Source organism: Lissotriton helveticus, chromosome 2_2 (genome assembly GCF_964261635.1).
Source record: "Lissotriton helveticus chromosome 2_2, aLisHel1.1, whole genome shotgun sequence".
NCBI lineage: Eukaryota > Metazoa > Chordata > Amphibia > Caudata > Salamandridae > Lissotriton > Lissotriton helveticus.
In genome coordinates, this window is record NC_136060.1 from 126699272 (window position 1) to 126726752 (window position 27481).

At 45.6% G+C, this 27481-nt stretch overlaps 1 protein-coding gene across 2 annotated transcripts in view; it reads right to left on the bottom strand.

Annotated features, from left to right (window-relative positions):
- FIP1L1 (factor interacting with PAPOLA and CPSF1) overlaps window positions 1–27481 on the bottom strand; it is a 576361-nt gene that overhangs the window by 42022 nt on the left and 506858 nt on the right. For both annotated transcript variants that reach the window (XM_078678195.1, XM_078678194.1), the window contains exons 14-15: window positions 25993–26218; window positions 2016–2039 (exon numbers count right to left, since the gene is read on the bottom strand). In XM_078678195.1, coding sequence (XP_078534321.1) covers window positions 2016–2039; window positions 25993–26218 — 250 coding nt within the window. The remainder of the gene's footprint in view (window positions 1–2015; window positions 2040–25992; window positions 26219–27481) is intronic.

Genomic DNA, 27481 nt, shown 5'->3' on the forward strand with positions numbered 1-27481 from the left:
ATTCAAATCCCTTGATTATAGTGTTAATCTTATTATCAAAGAAGACAGCCAGACTGTCACACAACTCCTGCGTGGGGGGAGTCTTGTTGTTTGTGCAGGACGGATTGGTTATGTCATTAAAAACTTTAAAAATGCTTTTAGAGTTATTAGAGGCTTTCAAAATTACATCAGCGAAGTACTCGGCTTTAGTGGAGATGATACTCTTCTTATAATTACTAATCTTCTCTTTCCAGATAACCTTAACTATGATAGAGTACCCTCTCCTCCACCTCCGCTCTGCCTGTCTACAAGCCAGTTTAAAATTTTTCAAAGCAGTGTTGTACCAGGGGCCGAGGGTTTACCGTCTCTTCTCATCATTTTTTGAGGGGCAATCAGGTCAAGATGGTCCTTTATGTGTGAGCAGAAGGCGGCATAATTATCCTCCACATGTTTCCCTGGCTCAAACAAGCCCTCAAAATGAAAAACAGGGGCAGTACTAGCTTTCCTCAACAGGCCTTTTCAGTTCCTGCTGAAAAAGCGGCCTATCTCCTTCCTGCCAGAAACATTCTGTTTAATGCCCATCACATCAAATTTAATCAAATAATGATCAGACCAGCCTACTGGAGAGACATCCACTTCTTTCAGCAAGTCTTCCTTGGCAAATATCAAATCCAAGGTGCGTCCCCCCCGTGTGAGTAGCCTCTGCCACCCATTGACTGAGGGACAGATCCAGGAACAACTGTAAGATGTTGTTATACCCTGGGCCCATGCTTCCATTAGGCCAGAGGTTGAAGTCCCCAAGTATAAGGACTCTGGCATGTGAAAGAGCCATGTTACTAAAAACGTCAATCAATTTTTTGTTGTTGAAGTAGGCTGGCCACTCCCGGTGGCTTATAACAGATAATACCTGTTGACACCTGATGCCCAGCGTAATTTAAAGCATAGCCCAATAGTTAGGCCCCATCTACCGGGTCAATACCTATAGGTGAGAAATTCCAGACATCCTTATAGAGAATTCCAACCCCTCCTCCTCTCCCATTGGGGCGGGGCTTATGAAAAGCTTTATAAGCCTGAGGATAGGCTAGTCCCAGTTCTAAGTCAAGAGTCCGGGTGGGTCCAGGTCTCTGTCATCACTAAGACATCCAGGTCATGGACTTCTATCAGCATCAGTGTTTCCAAGTGGTGTTTACAGAGGGACCTAACATTCAGCACACCACAGCTCAACGAATCCCCAAGGGTCAAGTTGGCTGCGGTCTCTATCCCTGTGAGGGCGACAAGTTGGACACCTCCCTCAGCCTCTTTCTGCTTGTCCATTACCTGAGAAAAGACGCTAGGTTGTCCCAGAGTATCACAATTTCCACTAAAAGCGGTATAGAGGCTGGCGCTGTGTGCGGACGGTGCGCGGACGGGCTTGCCTTTGGCGCGCCCGCTGCGCACGTCCGCTGTGCGTCGGCGCCGTGAGCATATTTATGTGGTTCTGCAGTCACAAGACTAGAGCGTGACAGTCTAAAAATGGCTGCCCAATTGTGCCACCGGAAGTGAGGGAAGCAGGGGCTCCACCGCGGCACTACTACCTCCACGCAAACAGCACAAGCTGCGGTGGACCGGGGAGGCAGGCGGCAAGGAAAGAGATCGGTCTCTAAGTTTTTTCAATGAGCATAGTCATATAAAATGCGTATCTGATAGAGAACTATATGATGTGAAATGGGGTAATGTAGCACAACTTAATTACTGGAATTTTACTGCGTCATTAAACTGTGACCATTTGCGCAAAGTAGTCACATTAACAAAGTTAGCATGAGAATTCTAATATTCACCCTATAGTCCAACTAATTGAGTAAACTACACAAGGTAAAACAAAACAAATAACAGTGGGCTTTGCGTTTTAAAGATGACTCACTATTTTGAAATCTTGCATCATGAGGAGTTAACATTTTAATTTTATTTTTAATAAATAATCAAGCACAACAATTTGTGAACATTATGACTGTTTTGAAACAATGCAAACTTAATATTTACATAACTAAACAGCTTACCTTCTCAGTGGAACAGGTTCAACTCTGAAAGTAAAAGAAAAATTACCGTTACTTGAGGCATAATCGCACTAGGTTGAATTACAGAAAACACTGTACATACTGCCTCAAACGTGAAAACCTTATGAGCAAGTCTAAGAATCCCAGGCACACTGTACTAATATCACTCAGGTGTCTAAGACAACCCTCCAAAACAGAGTAGAGTAAAGGACAACATAACTCAAAACTTGCAAGTGCTTCAAAGCCATCCAGGAGAAAGAATTTAGACAGGGTAGCTCTCCACCAGAGTCTGGTAGAACATTAGACAGAAGGAAGGATGAATTTGGATGTCTACCTATGCTAATATAATATGGTATAGGGTACATCAGATTATAAGAACTGCAACTGGATCATCCTCCAGGATAAAAAGGCAACAAAGGCAGTTCTCAATGTTGATTGTCACTGAACAACATGGGTTCTAAGGACTAATGAACCAGGCAGCTAATACAATATGGAAATCTGTTTATTACCACAGAACTGTGGAAAGACGTTGCCCCTTAAAATGGGTTATATGTTATAATATCTCAATCAGAAAAGTAGGAAACAAAAACAATCACCCTAAAATGGTATTTTAGTAACTGCCTACAATAAAAATGTGTTCCTAATCCACAAATGAAATCTTGTTTTCTAAAACATGGTACCAACACAGAAACGTATTGATACCCAAAAGGACAAGTCACGTACCCTCAGTAACGCTCTTTCTGGTGGATACTCATCTTACCGCAGAGTGACCTCACCGTAAAATATTCCCTAAGCACCAAACTTGACCTGGAGATTTTTTTGTAGCAGTGCTCTGGCGCACCACTAGGTGACGTTGTGCAGCTCTGCACTGGCTTCATACCGCCCAGGAAATGCTAGACTGGAGCCACGGACACCTGATATCAGTTTTGACTTTTCCTTTTTGGCGACCTCAGATGCAGAGTGCTGCATACTAACTAGGGACATTTATAGATGTTAAAAAAGGCCACTCTACAGAACAGTGAGGTAGGAGGTCAGTGTGGAATCTGTGATTAGACAGTTATTCACTTGAAATAGAGTTGCCGAAAGTAAGTAACTTGTTCTTCTGACGGATACTTCAAAACACAGATTCCTCACCTTACAATAGATACCAAAGCAGTACCTCCCAAAGATCAAAGGTCTTTGGAGTGGGGTGAACTCTAACCACAATGTCCTCCAGAACTGAACGGATCTGGCCGTCAATGCAGTAGTGCTTCATGAACGTATGCACCAATGCCCACATTATAGTCTGACAGATGTCAGGGACCGGAACCCCTCGCCACAATGCAGTAGTAACAATCTTAGCCCTGGTAGAATGGACTCCTAGATCTTCCAGTGGCTGCTTCTTGGCCAGTGTGTAGCAGATCGTAATGCACAGGACTATCCACTTTAACAAGGTCCTCTTCTGCACAGTCTTCCCTTTCTTTGCTCTAGAGAGCCCCACAAACAGCGGATTGTTCTCTTGATGATCTTTGGTACGATCTAGGTAAAAGCTCAAAGCTCTTTTGGGGTTCAATCAATCAATACATATGTAGAGCGTGCTACTCACCCGTGAGGGTCTCAAGGCACTAAGGGTGGGGGAGGGGGGCTGAGGGACGGCAGCTACTGGTCGAACAGCCATGTCTTGAGGCGTCTCCTGAAAGTCAGCAGGTCCTGGGTCTTGCGGGGAGGGTATTCCATGTCTTTGCGGTGAGGTAGGAGAAGGACCTGCCGCCGGTGGTTCAACAAAACGCGTGGGATGGTGGCAAGGGCGAGGTCGGCGGAGCGCAATTGGCGGTTCGGAGTGTAGAAGGTCAGTCGTTCATTGAGGTATGCTGGTCCGGCGTTGTGGAGAGCTTTGTGCGCGTGGGTGAGGAGCCAGAAGGTGATCCTCTTGTTGACCGGGAGCCAATGCAGGTCTCGTAGGTGGGTGGTGATGTGGCTGTGGAGGGGGGAGGACGAGGAGTGCGGAGGCGTTCTGTATGCGCTGGAGTCTGTTCTGGAGTGTAGCTGTGGTTCCTGCGTAGAGTGCATTGTGGTAGTCTAGCCTGCTGCTGACGAGCGCCTGGGTGACTGTCTCCTGGTTTCGGTGGGGATCTGTCTGTAGATTTTCTGGAGCATTCGGAGAGTGTTGAAGCAGGATGAGGAGACGGCGTTGACTTGCTGGGTCATGGCGAGCGTTGAGTCCAGGGTGAACCCCAGATTACTTGCATGGTTTGTGGGTGTCCGGGAAGGGTGGGGGCTCCCAGCACGGTAGGCCACCAGGAGTCGTCCCATGCGGAGAGGGTGGATCCGAGAATGATGACCTCCGTCTTGTCCGAGTTCAGTTTCAGGCGGCTGGTCTTCATCCATTCTGCGACGGCCTTCATTCCCACTTCGAGGTTGGATTTGGCGATGGCCGGGTCTTTGGTGAGGGAGAGGATAAGCTGCGTATCGTCGGCGTATGAGACTATGTTGTGATGGTGTTGTCTAACGATGTTGGCGAGCGGAGCCATGAAGATGTTAATGTTGCCTCTCCTCTTTTGAGAGGTAAGGGAGGGCATAGAATGCTGGTAGAATGATTCATTGCCAAGCATGGAAGGGAGTCACCAATTTCAATAAGGCAGCCAACTGAGTCCTTAGCACCAATTTTTTGAAGAAAAAAATGATGCAGTGCCCAAAGTTCACTCATGCAACAAGCTGACAATCGCAATGATGAAGACACTCTTTAAGGTTGAAAAATGCAGCTAGCAGTTATTAATCAGATTAAAATGTCTACCCCAGTAATTTCAAGACCAAGTTAGATTCGCACTGTGGCATCACAAAGGCCAAGGGAGGAAACATGTATGCTAATCCTTTAATAAATCTCATCGGAACAGGTGATCTGAAGAAGGACAGTTGGCTGATTAAGTATCTTTCACTGTGCCCACTGCAAGGCCTTGTTGGGCTAAAGACAAAACAAACAAAAAAAGGACATTCAATAGTTTTGCATGCAGGACTCTCTTTTTCGGGCACCACAACCAGATAACAAATTTGTTCCAGCACACGCATAAATGGATTTCGTGGGCGGGAGCCTCGCAGTAGGGATGATATCCACCACCTCAGTCAACAAATTGAATGCAATCAATTTCAGCATCTCATTCTCTACGCATGGAGGTGTAAGTTGAGTTAATTCAGGTTCTTGACCTTCTTGAGAACGCTGGAGCGAATCGTTGGGAAGGTATATAGGAGTCCCTTGTACTAATCCAAGTAGAACACATTGCCTAACGTGTGTTCTTCCGTAAACTCCAATGTGCAAAATGTTTGCCACTACGTGATCTTGACGGTGGAGAAGTGATCTAGCTGCGGTTGCCCCAAATAGTACAAGCTGCCCTACACCACCTCACGATGTAACAGTGACTCAGTGTCTGCCAAACAATGGTCTGCTCAATTTCTACACTCTGGCATTCAGGGACTCTGCCGGATGATTGGTGACCAGAGCGATGCCCTGGAACTCCAGCTGTCAGAAACGTAAGGCCTCCTGGCACAAGGTCCAAAACCATACTGCGCCCTGTTTGTTGCAGTACCACATGACAATAGCATTGCCTGTGAGAATCTGCACAAGCTCCCTTTGATGGGAGGTAGGATGGCCTTCAGAGTCAAACAAATGGCCCACAGCTCCATAAGATTGATATGGAGCTGGCCTCCATCGGAAACCAGCATCTTCTGCTCTCCAACTTCTTCAGATGACAAGCCCCCCTCAACTCAGAAGTGATGGTACTGCTGTCTTTAGGTAGGAAAAAGAGGATGTCTTGCCAAACTGCAGTCTGTCGGCCACCATTGGAGATCTTGAGCTGTTAACACAAAAATAGGGATGGTCTTGGGAAAGTGGCTCTGGTGTCAAGCCCACTGGGACTCAAATTCTACTATAAGGCTTGCATGTGCCTCTTGGCCAGCTTGACAAAGAGAATGCATGAGGCTAAGATTCCAAGAAACCTCAGGGCCACCCTCCCCTTGATCCACAAGTGAACCTGAAACATCAAGATTATAGACAACATGTCTTGGGCTGCTGCACGGCTCTGCCTGCATTGTTTTTGCCTAATCTTGTATTTTTCCCCTGTGCCTAACTTGCTTTCTTGCCCAGACTTGTTTTTTTTCCTCTGTGCCTGTTCTTGCTTTCTTGCCCAGACTTGTTTTTATTCATCTGTGCCTGTACTTGCTTTCTTGCCCAGACTTATTTTTATGCCTCTGTGCCTGTACTTGTTTTCTTGCCTAAACTTGTTTTTCCTTCCAGTGTCCAGCTTGGCTGCGGCCCCCGCCTATTTTCCCCACCGCTACGTCCCCGCCCCCCCTGCAATACCATTCGCTGCCTCTCTCTTGCCTCCCAGCTGCTCCTCCCTCCCACATCCCCTCATACGGAGGCTGATCAGCGGCATGCCCGTCTGCGCCTAGACCGCGCCAGGACCCCTGGATCCCACGAACGTCACAACGCCTGACACCGCTACGATGCCAGAACCCTCCACGCTGTCAACACCGGACGATCACACACCTGCTTCCCTGCTGCCCCCACGGAGCTTTCACCTGCCGGAACTGCAGCTTCACAAGCATCTGCCCCACCATGCTGCCGACCAGGAAAGAACCCAACCACCTCAGATGCATCCTTCTCAACACCAGCTCTGCCCGCAAACACGCCGTTGAACTCTGGGACCTACTCGACTTAACCACCCCAAACATCGCCTTCCTGATGGAGACCATGCTGAACCCCGCCTCGGAGCAGGAGGAGGAATCGCCATCGTCCACTTGAACACTCTCAGAGTCTCGACCAACATCGACGACACCCTCAGCACCGCCGAACACCTGCACTTCCAGATCCACATCTACCCCAACTCCACCCTCAGAGGACACATGCCCTCGCCTCCATGGACTACATCCTCCTTGGGGACCTGAACTTCCACCTCGAGAATAACAACGACACCAACTCCACCACCCTGTTCGACAACCTAGCCAACCGCGGACTTAGACAACTCGTCACAACACCCACCCACTCCGTCGGTCACACGCTTGACCCCATCTTCTCCGCAAGCCCCCACGTCTCCTTCAACCACACCACCGAACTCCACTGGACCGACCATCGCTGCATCCACTTCACCTTCAAGAAACCCACCACGCACCACCGCACCCAACAGATGCCTCGCCGCTGCTGGAGCAAAGTCACCAAAGACCAGCTAACCACAACCCTCGTCCAGAGCCCACCCACCGACCCCAACACTGCCGCCCGCAACCTCAGACAGTGGATCAACGACTGCGCCAACACCCTCCCCCCGATCAAGAAACCCTCCAACAATCACACCAACAAGAAAGCCAGATGGTTCACTGAAGACCTCCGGGCCTCCAAGCAAACCTGCCGAAGGCTGGAGAAGATCTGGCTCCGTGAACGAACACTGGACAGCCACGCAGCCCACAAGAACGCCACCCGCAGACACCATCACCTCATCAGATCCGCCAAAAGGGCCTCCTTCAAAGACTGCCTAGACAACAACGAGCACATCAGCAAAGAGCTCTTCAACATCGTGAAGGAACTCTCCAACCCCAGCTCCAACACCGAAGTCCCACCCTCGCAAGACCTGTGCGACTCGCTGGCCACCTTCTTCCACCGCAAGATCGCAGACATCCACGTCAGCTTCGACACCACGACCACCCCGACAACCACTGAGACCTCCGCCCCCACGACCACCATCCGCCTGCTCTCCTGGACCAACATCAACAACGACAACACCATCAAGATCATGAACACCATCCACTCCGGATCTCCGTCAGACCCATGCCCACACCACATCTTCAATAAAGCCAGCACAACCATCGCACCCCATCTCCGGAAAGTCATCAACACCTCCTTCGAGACAGCAACCTTCCCAGAGAGCTGGAAGCACGCCGAGATCAATGCCTTACTCGAGAAACCCAAGGCAGACGCCAAGAACTTCCGGCCCATCTCGCTGCTCCCATTCCCGGCAAAGGTCATCGAGAAGACCGTCAACGAACAACTGACCCGCTACCTCAAGGAGAACTACATCCTGGACCCTTCCCAGTCCGGGTTCTGCAGCAAACACAGCATCGAGACTGCCCTCATCGCCGCCACCGATGACATCAAGTCCCTGCTGGACAACGGAGAAACGGCAGCCCTCCTCCTCCTGGACCTGCCAGCCGCCTTCGACACGGTCTGCCACCACACACTACGAACACACCTCCACAACGCCGGGATCCAAGAGAAGGCCCTGGACTGGACCACCTCCTTCCCCTCCGGCAGAACACAGAGCGTCCACCTTCCCCCCTTCTGATCCGAAGCCACCAAGATCATCTGCGGCATACCCCCGGGCTCATCCCTCGGTCCAACTCTGTTTAACATTGACATGGCACCGCTCGCCCAAGCCGCCCGTCGGCATGACCTCAACATCATCTCTTACGCCGATGACACCCAGCTGATGCTCTCCCTCACCAAGGACCCCCACACCGCCAAAACTAACCTTCACGAAGGAATGAAGGCCGTTGCTGAATGGATGAGGAACAGCCGACTGAAGCTGAACTTGGACAAGACAGAGGTCATCATCCTCGGATCCACCTCTTTGGCCTGGGACGACTCCTGGCGGCCGACCGCACTGGGAACTGCCCCAACACCCACCGTCCACGCACGCAACCTGGGGGTCATCCTCGACTCCACCCTCTCCATGACTAAACAGGTCAACGCCGTCTCCTCCTCCTGCTTCCGCATGCTCCGCAGGATCTACAAGCGGATCCCCACTGAAACAAGAAGAACGGTCACCCAGGCCCTCGTTAGCAGCAGGATGGACTACGGAGGAGCCTCGGCCAAACTCCTGAGACGGCTCCAACGCATCCAGAACGCCTCTGCACGCCTGATCCTAGACATCCCTCGCCGCAGCCACATCACACCCCACCTGGGAGATCTGCACTGGCTCCCGGTCAACAAGAGGATGACCTTCAAGCTCCTCACCCACGCACACAAGGCACTCCACAACACCGGACCAACGTACCTCAACAGACGACTCAGCGTCTACATCCCCACCCGCCAGCTCTGCTCAGCCGACCTTGCCACAGTCCCCCACTTCCGAAGAGCGACCACTGCTGGCAGATCGTTCTCCCACCTCGCCGCCAAGACCTGGAACACCCTCCCCATCCACCTACGGCAGATCCAAGACCTGCTGACCTTCAAAAAACTCCTCAAGACCTGGCTTTTCGAGTAATAGCAGCATTCCCCAGCGCCTTGAGACCCTCACGGCTGAGTAGTGCGCTTTACAAATGTTATGATTGATTGATTGGAAGTAATGCTGGATCCCAATAGTGATCCATCTATTGTATTAAGAAGGAGGTGCCACAAAGTGCTGCAAGATGTCAGGTTGGGCATGTACAGGGTGTGGGAGATAGGGCACAATCACATGCATTGGCAGAGAAAAACCCAGACGTTTTTAACTATCCCTTGGGTTGTCTCACTGGGTTTGTGCTTAAGATTGAGTTAAATGATAATTCAAAACCGGTTGTGAGCAAGGTGAGAGGAGTTCCTCCATCTATGAAACAAGCCATGAAGTAGGAAAATCACAGACTTATGAGGGAATGCATTATCCAGAAGGTAGAAGCAACAGAATGGATTTCGCCTGTAGTTTTGGCAAACAACTCTCAGGAGAGATTAGGTTTTGTGTGGACCTAAGGGGCTGAATAATGCAGTTGTCGTGGGGCGGTACCGTTTGCCAAACATCATCGAAATTAGGACTCAACTGAAAGGTGTGTGTGTTTTCCACTCTAGACCTGCACAGTGCATATCATCAAATAGAGTTGGAGGAGGGTTCCAAATCTCTCACTGCCTTTTAAAACGCCCTTTGGTGTGTACATGTTTAATCGGATGGCGTTTGGCTTGATATCCGCTGCCTCTGCTTTCCAGAGTGATGAAGTGTGTTTGGAGGGGGTCGATGGCATCAAAATGTATCAGAACGGTGTGCTGGTGTTCAGTGCTTCAAGGGAAGATCATGACAGTAGGTTGCAGAAGGTAGTGAAATGTTTTAAGGTGAGTAGTTTGAGCCTGAAGGAGAGCAAATGTAGGTTTGGGTGTGATTAGATTGTGTATTTGGGACTTAGATTGTCGGGAGCTGGGGTGAAACCAAATAAGGAATTGGTAAACACCATTAAAATTCTTCCTATCCCAGAAAATAAGAAGGTTTACTGAGGTTCTTAGAATATCATCATAAGTTCAATTCACACTTTTCAGGCAGAGCCCATAACATGAGGGGGTTGTATAAAAGGAGGGGAAAATTCTTGTGGTCAGAGTTATGTGGAAAAGAGTACTGTAATTTGAGGGAGGCTCTAGCCAAGGCACCCTCATTGGAAAGTGTTAACGTGCTTGACAAGGCAAAAATTATAACAGATGCAAGTCTGAAGGGCTTGGGGCAGTGTTAAAACAAGAAAAAGATAGTAAGGAAAATATAGTAATGTTTATTTTCAAGAAGTCTCAAGGGTTCACAGTACCAATATTCGGTGATTGAGTGGGAGGCACTTTGTTTTTTATGGGCAGTCAGAAAATTGTGGACATTTTTGTGGGACTCTCAATTTGAGGTGTTATCAGATCATAAGCCTCTTAAGGATTTTTTTTTTAAAAAGGACTTAATGTGGTTTTAAGTCGGATTATTGCAGGATTCTGAATTTAGAGTGAGGTACATTCCAAGAGTGGAAAAACGGGTGGCAGACTAGTTGTCCCGGTTGGTACAGGTAAAAGATCATCAGGATGATGATGATGGATTGACAGAAGAAGATCAGTCGGATCTGGATGACTATAAAGTGTGTGAGGTAATAGAAGGGGTCACATCCGAACAAGAGTAGAAGGAATATATGGGTAATGATGAAGTGTTGAAATAGGTTTCAGAACAGATAGCGCAGGGTTGGAGCCTAAGAAAAAAAATGGCACCGGAATGTTTTAGGTTTTGGAAGGTAAGAAACTAAGTATCAAGGCATCATGGACTATTGTAGCGAGGAACTAAAAGTATTCTGCCTGGAGGATTCAGAACGAAGTTGATAGTTCTGGCTCATCAAGGTTTTAGCAATACCAAGGAGCGGTTATGGCTACATTTTTTGTTCAGATTCGACACAAAGGTGGGGAGAGAGAGAGATCAGGGACGGTTACGAGTGTAGGAATAGTAATAAGGGGTGTGTGACGAGTAGTCGACCCATGGCGATGATGAAACAACCAGAGGGTCCGTGGGACGCGTGGCACTTGATATACTGGGTCCTGTATCTAATAAGTTTGGGCAGTATTATGTACTGGTGATGGTTGATCTTTACTCTAGGTGGTGGTAAAGAAGGGTTACTTCGGGTATAGAGACTAAAAATGTAGCAACATGTTTGAGTGAGGTTTTTGCTAGGGATGGCATAACCGATTTATTATTAAGGGATAACTGGGTGCAATTAGTTTAGCATGAGATGGAGGAGTTTCTGTCACAGAAGGGAATTAATCATAAGAGGTACGCTCTTTAACACCCTGAATCCAATGGTGTTGTAGAAAGGTTCTATTGTGTTCTCAAGGAAGCCATCCAGATAGCAAAACGGGAGGTAACAGATTGGACAGAAATGATTCAAGCAAGGGTGGGGAAATATCACCTTACCCCACATTCGGTTCCAGGAAGAGTGCCATTTGAATCATTCAGGGGAAGTCAACCCTAATCTCTGGTTGGTGTATCCTCAGTGGATTAGTCGGTTTGGTGAGAGGGTGTTGAAGGGGAATGATGAATGGTTTGAGAGGCAGAAGAGTCAATTGCTGCAAAGGAAAGAGCACTACGACGAGAGACAGGCAGAGAAGAGGACGATGGTGGCAGAGGGTGATTGGGTCAGGATAAGTTTACCACTAGGCATGAAACAAGGAAGACATTTTGGACTACCAATGAGGGTGATCAAGACATTTAATAATACGGTAAAAGTAAGTGATGGACACACTTGGAATTTGAATAGGGTGATGGTTCTGAGAGATGGTCAACAGTCTATTTTTTCAAAGGGGTGGGAAGAAAATTGAAGGCCCCTTGCTGAAAATAAGAGAAAATGAGAAAAATCTGCTGTTGAAAAATAGGGAAGGGCTGGAATGAGGTGCTCTACGAGGCAAAGAAAGCACCAGCTCAGCTCAAGGATTTTGTGTGATTGCAATGGAGGGAATAATTTTAAGGTCATGTAATCTAGGTATGTTTATATATTCTTTTAGGGTAAAGTGAACATTCCTTCATTGTATGGATTTAATGTTAAAGAAGGGAGATATGTGTTATCTGATATAAGGTGGAAGTTAGTAGTGGAACGTGGGTATCTCATGATAGATGTGGAATGTAGAATGCCTGTGGCGTTCTTGTGTTGGCGGTTGTGAGAAGATCCTGGAGTTGACTGGTGGATGAGATATTAAAAGATAATTTCTGGAGGAGCCTCTTTTTTGAAATTCTAGTATGAGTTAAGGGGCAGATGCCACAACTACTGAACCCACACCAGGTATTACTATTGGAACAACAGATTCAGATGCTCTCATTTCATATAGCCATGGAATCAAAAGATTTGCCGGAAGACAAGTACTGCACAGTGCCTTTGACTAGTATGTTCTTTTCTTTGGTCAAGGTGTGCAACACAGTGCTGTTTCCGTGTATAGAGCGAGGTGCACAAGGGAAAGATATAGGATCCTTTTCATTGTCTTGTGAAAAGCAGAAAGACCACTAGCAGGGAGTAATGTGACTGTAAAGGGAAGAAACCAGGATGTACAGAATAACAAGTAAACAAAGGGAAGGGGAAAAAAGGAAGAAGATTACAAGAACAAAGGTTGGGTAAGGCATGAAAAGGTTCACAAGTGTAGGGAGTGCAACAGGTAAGGGGGCAACACAAGGATAAAGAATTAAAACGTAATTATAATTGCATAAAAACGTTACAGGTAAAATAAAGTTACAAAAAGGCAAAATAATAGGAATCAAAAATAATGCAAGCGACGAATATGCCCCCCTCTCTCCCCCCCCAAAAACTTGAAATTGATACACGAAAATGACAAGTAAACGGTTTTGAATGTGTCAAGGACAAAGTCAGAATTTTTGGCTCAAAATCTAGAAATGCTGAATGCTCTCGGCAATTTCCAAACCTTTACCTAGAACGAGTGACGTACTCAATGTCCATGTCTTTTACCCCGTCTACCTAATGCCCATCTTCCCCCGTCCCCACACCCGCCCACCACCACTCCTGGATTTCTTTATAATTCTTTGACACAGTCTCCATTGGTGCCGTTTGGATTTCCTGTATAACCGAAATTTTCCCTTACCTGGAGCAAATTACTGATACATTAAAATAACACACACAGACCTAATTTCGAGACCCGCAATGATAAATTTCTGCTGAATTCTCATCAGATCTACTAAACATATTCTGCTTAGTGGTTTCAAAGGAGTTAGAATGGTTTCCCCAATTTCAAACGAACAATCCATCTTACGGTCTAAAGTCGGAGCCACAAACCCACACACCTCAAACATACATCACCACATACCACATACATCAAACGGAAGTGGAACCAACAAATCAGTGGTGATTTTAGAACTCTGCATATAGCCTTTTTCCGTTGAAGAAAAGGTCTGGTTTTAATACAACAAAAACATTCCACTCAAGTAGAAAAGGGAGAAAGAAACGTTCTAGCTGATAATATAAACATGGACTTCCTCTCTGGAGAAAGAGCAAGAAGTAAGATGCAATACATTGGCCTCCCTCTTCTGCCCCACCCCCGCCTGGGGCAGCATTCCAATTTTAAACACAAACAAGAGCCCAAGATCAACCGTTTTACTGTGCTGATAAAGTTAACCATCGTATTAAAAATAAGGTAGAGAGCCTTCAAACTAAAACTTTAGGAAAGGCGGCATGTCAGGAAAACTGCTAGTTTCTTTGGCGGTTTCTATTATTCTCCCATAGGTGGTTTTATTTTCAATGTTCTGTATAAAAGTGTTTGCGTCTCTGCGTGAATGGTAACTTTAAACCAGTCACTTCTCCCCCAGCCCATCATTTCTCATTTTCAAAAACCAGCTTTTATTACCTCAGGGCCGTTCTACTTTCTTTACGCGGCCATGTGGCAGCAGCTTGGCTGCAGATGGCGGACATTTTAGTCACATAAAAAGAGGGGGGAATAGAACGAGGCCTTCTTCCTCCCCCTCTGATACCTGGCAGGCGCACAGAGGCTTTTGGTGGCCTGGAAAGCATTAAGGTTCATTTCCAGCACCCCTGAATGACCAGCCTTTTTTCTTGGCAGTCAATCAAGTTGCCTGACACACAGATGTTGGAAACACGGGCTCACTCGTAGACGTTGGCTCTAATTCTGTAACACAAAACATTCACCACCACAGAACCACATCACCATCATAGGATCACGTGATCACGGATTGAGAAGTAAAAATGACTCGCTTTTTTAAAATCATTTACTGTGTGCTTTATTAATTTCACGTGTTTGAACCAAGAATATTTCCTCTTGTTAGCCCTCTTAGACCTAAGAAAAACGGGATCTTTCGTGCACCACTCGCAATAAGCAACATGAAACAATTATAAAAGACCCCTATAGCTCCACATCAGGCTAATCATAAACACGTGTGCCACCATAAAGCAAGCAAAAACCGGTGCAGTCACGTGGTTCACCGAACGACGACGGCTCTGCCCCACTAGAAACTCTCGGCGCAATAAGCGGAGTTAAACGTGCACATTTGATGAGTTTGGGGACGAGGCCCAATGCTGCCCCCTGGCTGCAACCAACACAAATAAGAATAGCTCTTCTGTCAACAGAGACATTCACATAAATGAATAAGAGTCAGATTGCAGTGCGTGGTATTACGTCAAGTTTCTGACTACAAGCATACGTACAGAATCGCACAACTGGACACAGGGGAGAATATACGTCACCAAGCTAACAGGCAGACAGGAGTCTGAGGACAAGGCAATAAGACCAACATATTGGATTCAGCACACCAACTCGGACTTTCTGACCTAGTTTCAGAGAGAACAGTGGCATGTTTTCACTTATCTTAATTAGTAAAAAAAATATATCTTTGTAAGGCCCTGTCTTGGGTGCCCCGTGCCAGTCATCCAGGTATGAGTACACACGCATACCCGGCCACTGCAAATGCGCTGCTACCACAATAAGACTTAAGACTCTCTGGCTGACTATCTCACTATGTTTATACCACATAGCAGAGATTTTTTCCTGAGGCTCTTGTTTGGAGTAGGAAGGAAGGTGTCTTTCAAATCTATAGGCGCCATGTAATCTCCTGTTCATAGCAGTGGGATCCTATCTAGTATTGCTATTATCTTGAATTTTTATATCTTTACAAACCTATTTAGGAGTTTTATTCAGATACTCTTCTCGGATTAGGAAGTAAATGGAATAAATCCCATGATCGTAGCCTTTCTATTGCCCCCTTCTTTAGGAGATCCTGCACTTCCTTTTGCAATAGTCTGATGTGTGTGTGTGTGTGTGTGTGTGTGTGTGTATACTTGGAAAGCGCACTGCCGCCCCATCTCGGGGCATCCTGGCCCTGTATACCGCTGTGGAACCCATCCTGGATTTCCCTGTGAGATGCCCCCTCCAGGGCACCCCCAAGGTGAAGCCAGGCATTCCAGCGCTGTTGGGGCCGTTGTGGAGATTACGCAAGCTATTGCCCAGAGGTGCAGAGTGGGACCCATGATTAGAGTAGGCACCGAGGCGAGAATTATCGAGTCCATGGACATTGAGCCCAAGACCCTGCCGCGTCGGGAATTGAACCCTGGTCCCGGGCCAGACCTCTGCTTCAGGGTCTGCCGCTTCTAACCAGTGAGCCACACTTCTCCAGTGAGCGCAGCCTTTCTATTTTGGTTAGATAATTGGTGGTACCTCTTCCAATTCTATGCAGTGTACATGCTTTATGATGTTTAAAGGAGCTGCTAACTTCCATGGCCATTTTAATTTTGATCTATTCATCAGGATTCGTCAACTGCTAGTCCAAACAGACTCCCCCTGTAAAGGGCATATTAATCACTATTGCTTGGACGCCCATTTGAAGCCTGAGATCCTGAGCAAGGTATGTCTCCTTAGTGTGGGGCCCTGGCATAGCTGCCTCCTAGCCGGGTCTGTGGCATCCAGACAGAAATGTAGCCACGTTTTGGCGATCGTCTTTACCTCTCAGATGACAGCCTTTCCGGTCTTCCTAAACTGCTCTGGTAAGTGTTGCTTGAGTTCTCCGATATCATTCCACTGCTTGTATCTGTATGTTCTGAAGTGCCTTTGAAGAACAAGTTACTTACCTCCGGTAACGCCTTATCTGGTAGATCCAGGATCGGAACGCCATGTGCTACCACAGTGGTAGCAGCCTTGGTTTTGGTCGAATGAGCACGCACGCCGTCAGGGGGTTGATTCATAGCCAATGCATAGCAGATTTTGAAACAGAGTATGATCCACCTTGAGTTCGTCTTCCATAGGGCCCGTCCTTTCTTCGTTTGTGACATACCCCACGAAGAGTTGGCTGTCCACCCAGAACTCTTGTGTGCAGTCAAGGTAGATCGACAATGCTCATTTTGGGTCCAGACGGTAAAGTCGTTCCTCCTCCTTGGAGGAACGAGGCGGAGCATAAAAAGAAGGCAGAGTGATGGATTGGCCTACTTGAAAGGGAGTGACCACTTTCAGGAGAAAGGAAGCTCTCGCACGAAGCACCAGCTTGATTGGGTACATGTTCTAATAAGTAGGCATGGATGACAAAGCCAGAAAGTCTCCGACCCTCTAAGAAGATGCTATAGCTATGAGAAAGGCCATCTAGATGGTAAGGCGCCTGAGTGGACAATTATGCATGTGCTCAAAGGAAGCGCAATTAAGGAAAGCTAGAATGAGATTGCGGTCCCACTGGGGCATAATAAAGGGGGGGAAGGTGGAAATAAATGTTGTAAACCTTCCAGAAACCTATTTACAGTACGGAATTTGAATAGGGAAAACTGGTCAGTCAACTGCAGAAAAGCTGAGTTAGTAGAAGGATAGCCCTTCAGAGTTCCCAAAGCAGAGACCTGCTGGGCAGGAGAGAGAATGAAAAGGAGAACCTGACAAACAGGAGCAGAAAGGAGATCGATGTGTCTTTCAGCACACAATGCCACAAATTTAACCCAACGCAGGTGAATACCGTCTTATTGGAGGGACGCCTGGCTGTCAAGATAACAAGATAACATCACAGACTTCAAGAGGAAGGTCGAAAGCTGTCAACTGACGCTGCTCAATATCCACGCCAAAAGGCAAAGCGATGACAGGTTCATGTGGAGGACTCTCCCGTGCTACTGCGACAGCCAAATTTTCTGTGCCCAGTCCAGGACCACAAGGATGAGAAGGGCACTGCGTTTTTGATCTTCTTGAGAACTCTTGGCAGAAGTGGTACAGGCAGAAAGGTGCATAGGAGGCCTAAGCTCCAGTCAGGATTAAAAGCGTCTCCAGCATTTAAAACTGCTGACATTGCACGTTCTAAGAGATGGTGAACGGATCTAACCAAGGCTCTCCCCACTGCTGAATGAGACCTTGCACCACCTCTGGATGGAGACGCAATTCGTGATCCGAGAGGCACCTTCGGCTGAGTTTGTCCGCCCTGAGTTCAGAGAACCCACCAGGTGTTGAATCACCAGGGTTATGCCCTGCGGCTCCCCCCATGTCCAGAGACACAGGACACTTGACAAAGGGTCCACTACCCCACCCGCCACGTTTCTTACATTTCCGAATGGTGTGGTGTTGCCCGTGAATACTTGCACAAACCTTTCAATGGCTTTCAATGCCAATCAGTTCGCTCAGAGCTGCAACAGGTTGATGTGGAGTCTGTATTCTGTTAGTGACCAGAGTCCTCTGATCTCCACCTCTCCCAGATGGCCACCTCATCCCAGGAGTTGCGCATTTGTCACTACTGTTCGATATGGTTGTAGGACTGGAGAGAGTTCTGCCGCTAACCCAATCACGGTTCGTAAGCTACCACTGCAGGATTTTTGCAGTTCCCTCCGAGATCTGAACCATGTCAGAGAGATTACCCTGATGCTGCACCCACTGGAACTTCAGGACCCACTACAGAGCCCACAAATCGCAGCAGGCATGTGTCACCAGCAGGAGGCAATGAGGTCCAGCAGCCACTGAGTTAATCTTATCAAAATCCAGGATAGAGGCTGGAACATTGGTATCATGGCCTGAATATCCTGGACTCGCTGTTAGGGGCGATCAGCCCAAAACTGCACCGTGTCTGGAACAACTCCGATGAAAGAGAGCATCAGAGGAAGTCAGGTGCGACTTCAGCACGTTGATAGTGAATGCCAGCGAGTGCAGGAAGTCCGCTGTAGTCTAGAGGTGGGAGATGATAGCCTGGGGTGAGTCTGCTTTCAACAGCCAGTCGTCAAGATAAGGGAATACTGGCACCCAAAATCTCCACAGATGAGTTACAACCACCACCATCAACTTGGTGAACACCCAAGGGGCACTGGTGAGGCCAAAAGGGCGCAAAGCGCACTGAAAATGCTTGGGGCCCACGTGAACCGCAGGTAATGGTGGCAGGCAATGGACCTGTTCAATGGAGCTCCTGTGCTGGGCGTAAACCACAAACCAAGCAGGATGTCACTAAGTGCCTTATTGCAAGGCAGAAGCGGTTCCGTAGGGGATACTACCGGCTTCAGCACTTCCAGCAAGATATTAGACTTGACTGCCACAGAGGGCATTATAAACTAATGGGGTAACCCAATCACTGTCCGTGGACTTGGGTATCATAGTACAGAAAAACAGTTGGTCCTGGACTAATTCAGCATGCTCATAGGTCCCAAAAATTATTTTCGATTTGTAATAATCTAGGCTTGCATAAAGTCAGCCCAGTGTACCAAATACATGAAAACACTTTTAGATGTGCACCTTCAAACAGATAACACTGTACTCAAACCCACCGATTTTTTAAGCAACTGTCTGTTTTAGTCACAGAAACATATTCAGAGAATGTACGCTTTATCATAAAATGCAGTGATAGTGGACAAAGTTGCTCCAGGGAAAAAAGTGAAAAGAGTGGTGCTCTTGTGTGGAAAAAGGAAGATGAAGAGGGATTTTACACAGTGACAACCAAATACAATGATTCAAAAGTGACGGGGTTTTTAAAAAATAGCATCAACACCAGTTCGTTGGGACTTGTCCTATGTTAATCCGTTATATTATTGTTCTCAGAAACTATTAAACAGAGAGGTTTCATCTGTATGCTGGAAGGGACATAGGTGGCATAAGGTACAGGCCCACTTGGGGAGAAATGTCGCTGTTTCGACCCGACTTATTGTGTTGAGGGAAATTTAATGCCAGAGGGCAAGCAGGACATCAGCTGCCCTTTCCATCACCATTGCAAAAGAAGCTCCTCCTCTGTAGTCACGGTAGAAGGAGAAAGCACCCAGGCCCCTGGCTTCATCCAGGTCCTCAGCACAGTAAAACTGTTGCTTATAAGGCTGGTATTCTTCAGGGTTCAGCAACCCCTCCCAATCCTCCCCTGAGTTCTAGCCTGTAAGAATAGGGCTCAGGCTCCGGCCCAGAAGGCATGCCTCCTCTGGCTCCTAGTTAGAGTTCTGAATGAGATTGGTAATAGCGCTGCTGGAGGGCACCAGGAGCATCGGCCTCTGGATTGGTGCTGGGGATGGTCAAAGTGCCACGGCTAGCACTGATCCGATCAATCCTTTAATCCCTGGGTCTTAACTGTCGCAGGGGAAAGGGCCGCCAGTGTGAAAATAGTTGGAGTCCCTCCCAAACCTGCAGAGTCGGAAGGCGCACCAGGGGGAATGGGCCACCCAAAGTTGAGGTGCATTACCTCAAAAATTCACGCACTTGGGCGGGGGTCGCCCCGGCTTCCAAAAACTCGGGGAGGCGCGGACCCAACCAGATGCTGGCTCAACCATGGAGGCAGGCCGCTAGAGGTGACGCTCCCTCATCTCATTGACCGACGGAAGAGGTATTCTTGTGGGACTTGGACTTACCCGCATGGCTTGACAACTTTGAATGTAATGACGACCTCAGGCTCCGTGACTGCTCCCGGGATCTTCCTCTCAACTGAGGCTGCGAACGTTGCGGTTTCGCACGTCGAACAGCCATCAGCTTGAGGGACTGCTCTCTCAAGGACTCTGGGTGCATGGCACGGCAGTCGGGGCAGGCCTTTGAATCATGGTCCCGCTCGAGGCACCAAAGGCATACAAGAAGCGAGTCACCGACATCTGTTAGTGACAGGAGCTGTAGCTCTTGAAGCCAGCCTTCCTCAAAGACATTCCTGCCACAATAGGAGGTAAACCCCCAAAAAGACTTCAACACAATGTTAAAAAAGGCTAGTCAAAGGTGACTAAGGGGTGGCTCTTTCCAGACTGCACTGGCTGGAGCATACAGAAAACAGGTGATGTCAGCACACCTGGGTGGCACCCATATAGGTACTATGAAAGTCCCTTCTGGCACAAACAATGCCACGCCAAGCCGAACGCCACCTACGCCAAGCCGAACGCCACCTACCAGTGAGCATGGGCTACTGCTCACGAAAAAGTTCTGGATCCAGTCTGACGCCTGGCAAATATTCTACGGTAAATAATCTGCGGCTAGAAGTCTATCAGATTTATGTATTGCCTTTTTTGCTACTGCAAGTATTCCCTGCATTGTTTTATTGAGACTGAACAACTTCACCAATGCTTTGTGATTCCTTTTGAGGGTTAACTCGTTAGCCCACAAATAATTCCTGAAGTCAGGCACAACCCAAGCATGCAAAAGTCTCTTTCTGTGAACGAATAAGCGCCCACTTCAAGTAAAGCAGCTAACACAGTGGTTGAAGCAGAACACTAAAATAATACTTCTTCAGGACAATACTATGTGATCCCCACTCTGCTTCTGCAGTCTTACTGAAGTAACATGCTCTTCATGTGGCGCAAAGACTATGCTACTGGTAAAACTCATGCATATGGACCATTTCTGGAATGAGAGGCACGAGCAGCTAAGAATCAGCAGCTCCAGCAGTAACACCAGGGAGCTATGAGAACAAAATCTTTTGCAAACCATAGCTTCTACAGGGCCACAGTACTTTCCGTTCAGTTGCACAGGAATTAAGTCAGCTGTGTAAGGGAACACAAGGCATCATTGTGACCCCTCGTAGGAAGAAGCTGATCCACTACATTTCTAGCTGGTGTGCAAAGTTGGCCAAACAAAGAGACCTGCACCCCAGTATGCCGTGCCCCCAGGTAACGAGCCTGAATTTAGAGTGAAGAAATGTAATCTTCATTCTCAGGGAATACTTACTAATAGAAAAAAGAACTTGGCACAGAAGCTGAAATATGAAAAGACATCTTTATTAAATTTAATAAGTGAGGCCACGTCACACAGAAGCCGTAGCATCTGAATGAGGTAGTCTGAGGAGTACAGAGAACAGAGGCCTTATATATGCTCAGGGTTACAAAACTCAGCATAAAAGTAAGGGGCAGTCCTTGCTTTTGCAAGCATGCAAAATGCCTAACATTCCTTCTTACACAAGCCGGACAAACCCATACTAAAAGGACCACAACCCATATCATAAACAGACCATAAAAGAAGGAACAGAAAACAGATAAGAAGCAGGATAAGGGGTGTGTGTGTGCATACCAAACTCTACAATGTCCTGTGCTTTGATCCTCAATCTTGATCAGCTACTGGACAAGGAACTGGCCTAACAAGGTCCGCTTCTGGCAACGGGGTCAGTTCACTCAGGTCATTCAGAAGTCAGCTAAAGTGTACGTGTACTAAAGAGTCGTTCGGCCGCAGTCATCGGCCTATGTGAGGGCAACCACAAAATGGCTGCCATACACAAAATGGAACCCAGGGTTCAGAATTCACGGAACCTCAAGAGTTCCATAGCAGGGGTACCCAGACATTTGTGGGAGAGGGTCTAGAAGCCACAGCCAGACACTGCCTTTAATAACCTCTGTCTGCCCCAAGCTTTTCTTTTTCTTTTTTTAATATGCCACAGTGAGGGGTGCAGGAGGGGCCAAAACGATTAATCAGCCAACTACGCAGAAGACACAGAACTCATAAATAGTGAAAGTACTCTGCTGCGCTACATCAACAAATTCTGTACGGATCCTTCAATGAGAACATCAATTATTGAGCTGCTTTTGAGATACTTCATTAGAAGTGTGGAGAATTAGGTTGACGTTCGGGAAAACAGTGCAGAGATTTACTGCCCATGAGAACCAAATGGCTCAGTTTTCATGTACAGTATAGGATCTGGTCTACTTCAAATCTTGTTTGTGTAAAATATTGTGATATTTGATGCAAGATGGGAGCTCTTTGGCAACCTAGTAGGCAGTGTTGAGAGATTCTACAGTTGTCTCTTAGGTAGATTGTATATGATGTATTTTTCTGTCTTTCTGCTTTCCTAGTCCCTTCCACCTAACAGCTAGGCCATTGATGCAAACATTGAGGAATGGTTTCATAGAAAAATATTTTTTTATTATGGTGTGACATCTTTGCATCCTTTACTTTGCATCGTGTCAACTGTCAAACAGGTAAATATAAAGGATTCCAAAGCAATGCATGTGCTGCATATGATTTCAAGATCAATATTCTCCATTTTTACTCTGTGCAAAAATCCTTCTGATATAGACTGCTCCCTCTGTTCAGTATTACACAGCTATAAAAGATGAGGAACAAGGCCTCTGGATGTATCTGGGGGCTAAAAGTATGAAGCAAAAGGTCCGATTTGCAGAATCGGGCCATTTGCAAACACAAAAAGGCCTTTTGGCATCTAAGAAACCCAAATTATGTTACCGATTTGCAACTTGGGTTTTTGTCGCTACATAGAGAATTGGTATTTGAAAGGAGTGTGTTTAGGGCATCAATATACCAAATACCAAGCAGGATATCGCACTGGGATGTATTAAGGTTCCGCAACCGAAATCTGGTTGCAAAAAATTTATTTGTTTTACCAGCTACTGAAAGGTGGTAATAAGGTATTCACAAACTGGAAGGGGTCCATAAGGAACTCCTCTGCATTAGACGGGCAGCCTTTAAAAAATAAAAAGACAGCTTTATTTAAAAGCAATAACAAAAATGGTGGTCTGCTGACCGCAACATGCTACCATCTCTGTGATGGCGAATCGTACTTGGTTGTAATGTGTAACCTACCTCATTAATATTCATGAGTTGGGTTGAATTATGACCCACTATGACTCTCTCTTTTGAGAACCGATCTATTAACACATAGGTTGGTTCACAAAACCAGAATGGATGCGGTAGTAGTCTGTGTGCAATTTGCGACCACCTTTACTCACACGATTCCTAGTACATCTGGCCCTGAGTGATCATATTTCTCAGAGATCAACATTCCTTCTATGTGGCTGCTTAAAAATTCTTTTTTTGGTTGAAGCAGTCATCTAGGAGAAAATTGAAGGACCCAAATAGTACGAACATCAGGAGATAAAAACGTGCTGTAATTCAATATCCCTTAAAGGTGTTTGTGCCTAAAAGAAACATTCAAAGGGGGATGTTTAGAGGTATAATCAGACTGAGAATCTAGGGTGTCAACAATGATATGTTTAGGACATGATCAACAAACAAAATCCCATACAAGTCCACAACCATCTCCAGCAATTCTGAACCAAAGTTAATTTTTCTTGGGAGAGTACTGAGCAACCCCTTGTGAGGTTTATCGAGGACCTTTAAGAATGCACTGATGGCCCTTGGTGTTTTTCAGAATTGATTAAGTTCTCACTTCTGCTTTCGGTGTCAGACATTACTTTCACAGCATATAACGATGACTGAGGGCACAATCATTTCCAGCAAAGGCCATTTAAATTGACCTTTACAAATACCTGAAGAAGGATTTCCTTCCTTTGGAGCCAAAACCATCTACAGGAAAGTCATGACCAAAGATTAATTCAAAGGAAGCATATACTTCAGGAGCACCCTCTATAGGAAATGCCTTCAGGTAAAGGAAGGATGACATGATGAGCAGACATCATGATCAGCGCATGAGTAGTAGCTCAAATATTCTGAAAAGCAGGATAACCTTGTGCTACTGATGTAACAAAGGCAGAATAATATGCCTGAATAAGGACTCCATGTGTAAAATCAACAGGAGTTGCTCTGTAAACATTTTGTGAAAGATGTGGATACAATAGTTAACAGCAACAAGGTTTCAGCGAAGTATACTTAGTAAACCATTACCTGAATCAGAACCCCAGCAGCAAAAATATAAGTTCACATTACTCTAATTGTGAAGCCTTTACGAGTTGGCGCAAAATACTATGGACAATTAATGAATGGAAAGCTGCATGTGATTGGATATATAATACTAATATCAATTTAAGGAATGATTATCAATACAGAATAAGGATCATTAAAGCCCTGATGAAGTTCAATGTACACTGAATGAAACACCTTGGCTGTAATGTTTTGGTTGCTGGACTATATATATTTTAAAAGTGGAATGAAATAAAAGAAGGATTGTTTTAACAACACACTTGAAGATTTATTGACTCTCTTTGTGGATGCTCCGCTCCATCTTTGTTTTGAATCTCATTCTGCTATGCAGCAATATCACACAAAGGTTAATATTGGAGTGGAAGTGCACCAATTCATCATCATTTGGAACTAGTTCCCTCAGCCTTAGCTTTCTTTTAAATGGCTTATTGCTCCATTTACTTCTCTCATTTCAAGCAAGAAATTCTTGCTATTCCGGCCAGACAATGGGTTACCTCATCTGTAAATTTCTCCTTAACTCCTTTTTATGTGCTATGTACTGCTGTTGCACATAACCTTAACTTTCAAGATACTCAATGACTAAATGTTCATGAACAAATCACAACTCCTCAAGTTTTCAATACCAAACAAATTCAAATCTAAAGATTCAAAATGTTTAGGACACTTGCACCTATCAAGTGATATATAAGGGATGGGAATCAAGAGAGCAGTATTTGTCAAACTGAGGTAAAATGGATCATATTATCATGATCCAGTGAGTCTGAATTAAATGTGGAACCAGGACAATATCACCTACTTTGCAAAAAAAAGAAAGACAAACAATTCCAGTGAACTAGGTGAATTTTTTTTTAGTATAAGGATCAAAGTGGTTTCCCAGGGGAAAACACGATAAATACACCTGGAAGTCTGTTATTTAACATAATTCCAGGGTCCTAGGAATATTGGGGTCTAGAATGCCTAAGTGACAATACTGATAGTTCAAATATATCAGTTTGTGGTTTACAAAGAATGCAGAAATGGGTAATAAATAATTTGCAGTCCTAATAAATATTTCTTCCCGTTTTCCACGAAGAATAAGAGTTTGACTGGAATGTAGGACCGTTATCTTGTGACAATACCTAGAATATCGAGGTGGAAGAATGTGCATTAATTTACCAGTAAGACGGTCCCTTCAAATGATGACTAAATGCTACTTGAATACAGAGAAGATCTAGACTGCTAAAAGAAACTGGTCTCCACTTTAGAAATATTTTTATTTTATTAACTGACTGATTTACGCGCTCAATAGATAAGAGAAGGGCACAGAAAAACTGTAAAGCCCTTGCAATTTTTCAAATAAGGTGTACGATGTATAGAAGAAAGGGTAACAATTTAAAAGGTAGGAAAAATTCTACTGCAGTTTTTGAAAAAGTACTTTAACAATAGAAGAGTGAGAAATGTCCAGTTCCCATGGGCAAGAACTAGATACTGATTAATGGGCAGTAGTTGCTGCATGATACAGTCCCTACTTCAGTCAATCTTTTGATTTCCTTCCTTAAATGCTGGTTTCTGATGATCTTATTTAATATATTGTTGCTCATTACGAAGAACCTAAAAGAACAGAAACCTCATATTTTGAAGCTAGGCTGTTTTTTTTCTATGTTCTGATAAACAGCACTCTTAATATTCCTCGGTAGGAAAGCAATGAACTCCCACCTGGTAGTCTATGGAGGTTATGGCACAAGAAACAAAGTTTTCAATGAATTGTTCACTCACCTGTTATACACCCCTGCATTTGGGCTATGGTCCCGTTCCCTTTCTCTTTCTCGATCTCTTTCTCTTGTGCGCTCTCGTTCTCTATCGCGATCACGTTCTCGTTCCCTATCACGGTCTCTCTCTCGGTCTCTCTCTTTGTCTCTTCTTCCATAGTAATCCCACTGCTTGCCAGGATCCACAAGATTTGCCCATGGAGCAGCAGAACCAGGCATATGAGGAAAAGACACTAAAAGGAAAAATACATTATTAATAAAAGAGTCGTAGCAACATATTTCTTAAAATTATATTTAATTAAACAATTAGGATTATTAATAATGATTTTATTATGTATATCGTAAGTCAGTCAAGATTACTTTATGTGGTATATACATAGCAATGAAAAGACACATGAAAAAATATAAATCAATAAGAGAAAGGGCTGATAAAAAAGAATAATAAAAATTAAAAAATCAATTTGTCGAATAGCAGCAATCGCCACCCTGCAAGAAACCCATGCCAATATGCGAAGAAAAGCATGTAATCTACCAGCCAATACACAGTTTAACAGGGGATAGTGCATCCTGTTACGCCTCCACAGATCTTCGCGAACTTACAGCAGCTTTTAAGAAGGCACAGACCCCTAGACACACTTCGTAAGTATTTAACAAAAGGAGATAAAACAATCTGTAGAACATTCGTAGCATCCATACTCTTCCTAAAACCTAGAAACTTTAAAAGCGGTTTTAAAAAAGCTTAAAAATACAATTATAAAAAGGTAAAGAAAAACATAAAATGCATCAGGGATTCTGAATGATTGTCTAAGTGACAGACTGCTCCTGAGGGCGAAGCCTGTGTGCCCACCCCGGGAAACTCAAAAGCAGCACCACAGTGCCAGCCCTAAAACGGTAAAGGAGAGACCTTTCCCACCGTGAAAACGATAAAGTGAGATACAAGACAACATTTTCAGATTTGTGGTCGTCAAAATACATTTTAACAGTTGTTTGGTTCATCTCACTTATAAATCTCTGGGAATGACAGTAGTCTAAAAACAGCAATTTGGTATTTTCCTTCTCTAATTTCCTACTTTTGTCGAGTGAGTCAAACAGAGTTGATAGATTCATCATGTCACATTTTAAATACACAGGCTAACCCCGGGATGACAAGTCATTATCTAAATTCAAGCAATCCCATAATAATTGTCTCTGTTTACTTTTGCCACACGGTTGGACCAAATACTAGTCCACAGTAAAACAGGGGCCAGCTTGGCCAAGAAACTGTTAAAGAAGAGTTTAAGTATTGTATAAAGAATAGAATTCAAACTTGAGGGCAGTAGGTGCATTTTTCGCCTGCAGATACGGTTCTCTTCAGATTATAGGGTGTCAGTATTTCCAAACCTCCAGATCCCAGCCCCATAGAGAGCAGTGGAGGCACACAGCGCATTATAGATATTAAGAATTGGGGAGATAGTGCCCCTTCCATCCACCAAAGGGTAGATTTAAAACAGCTCTGG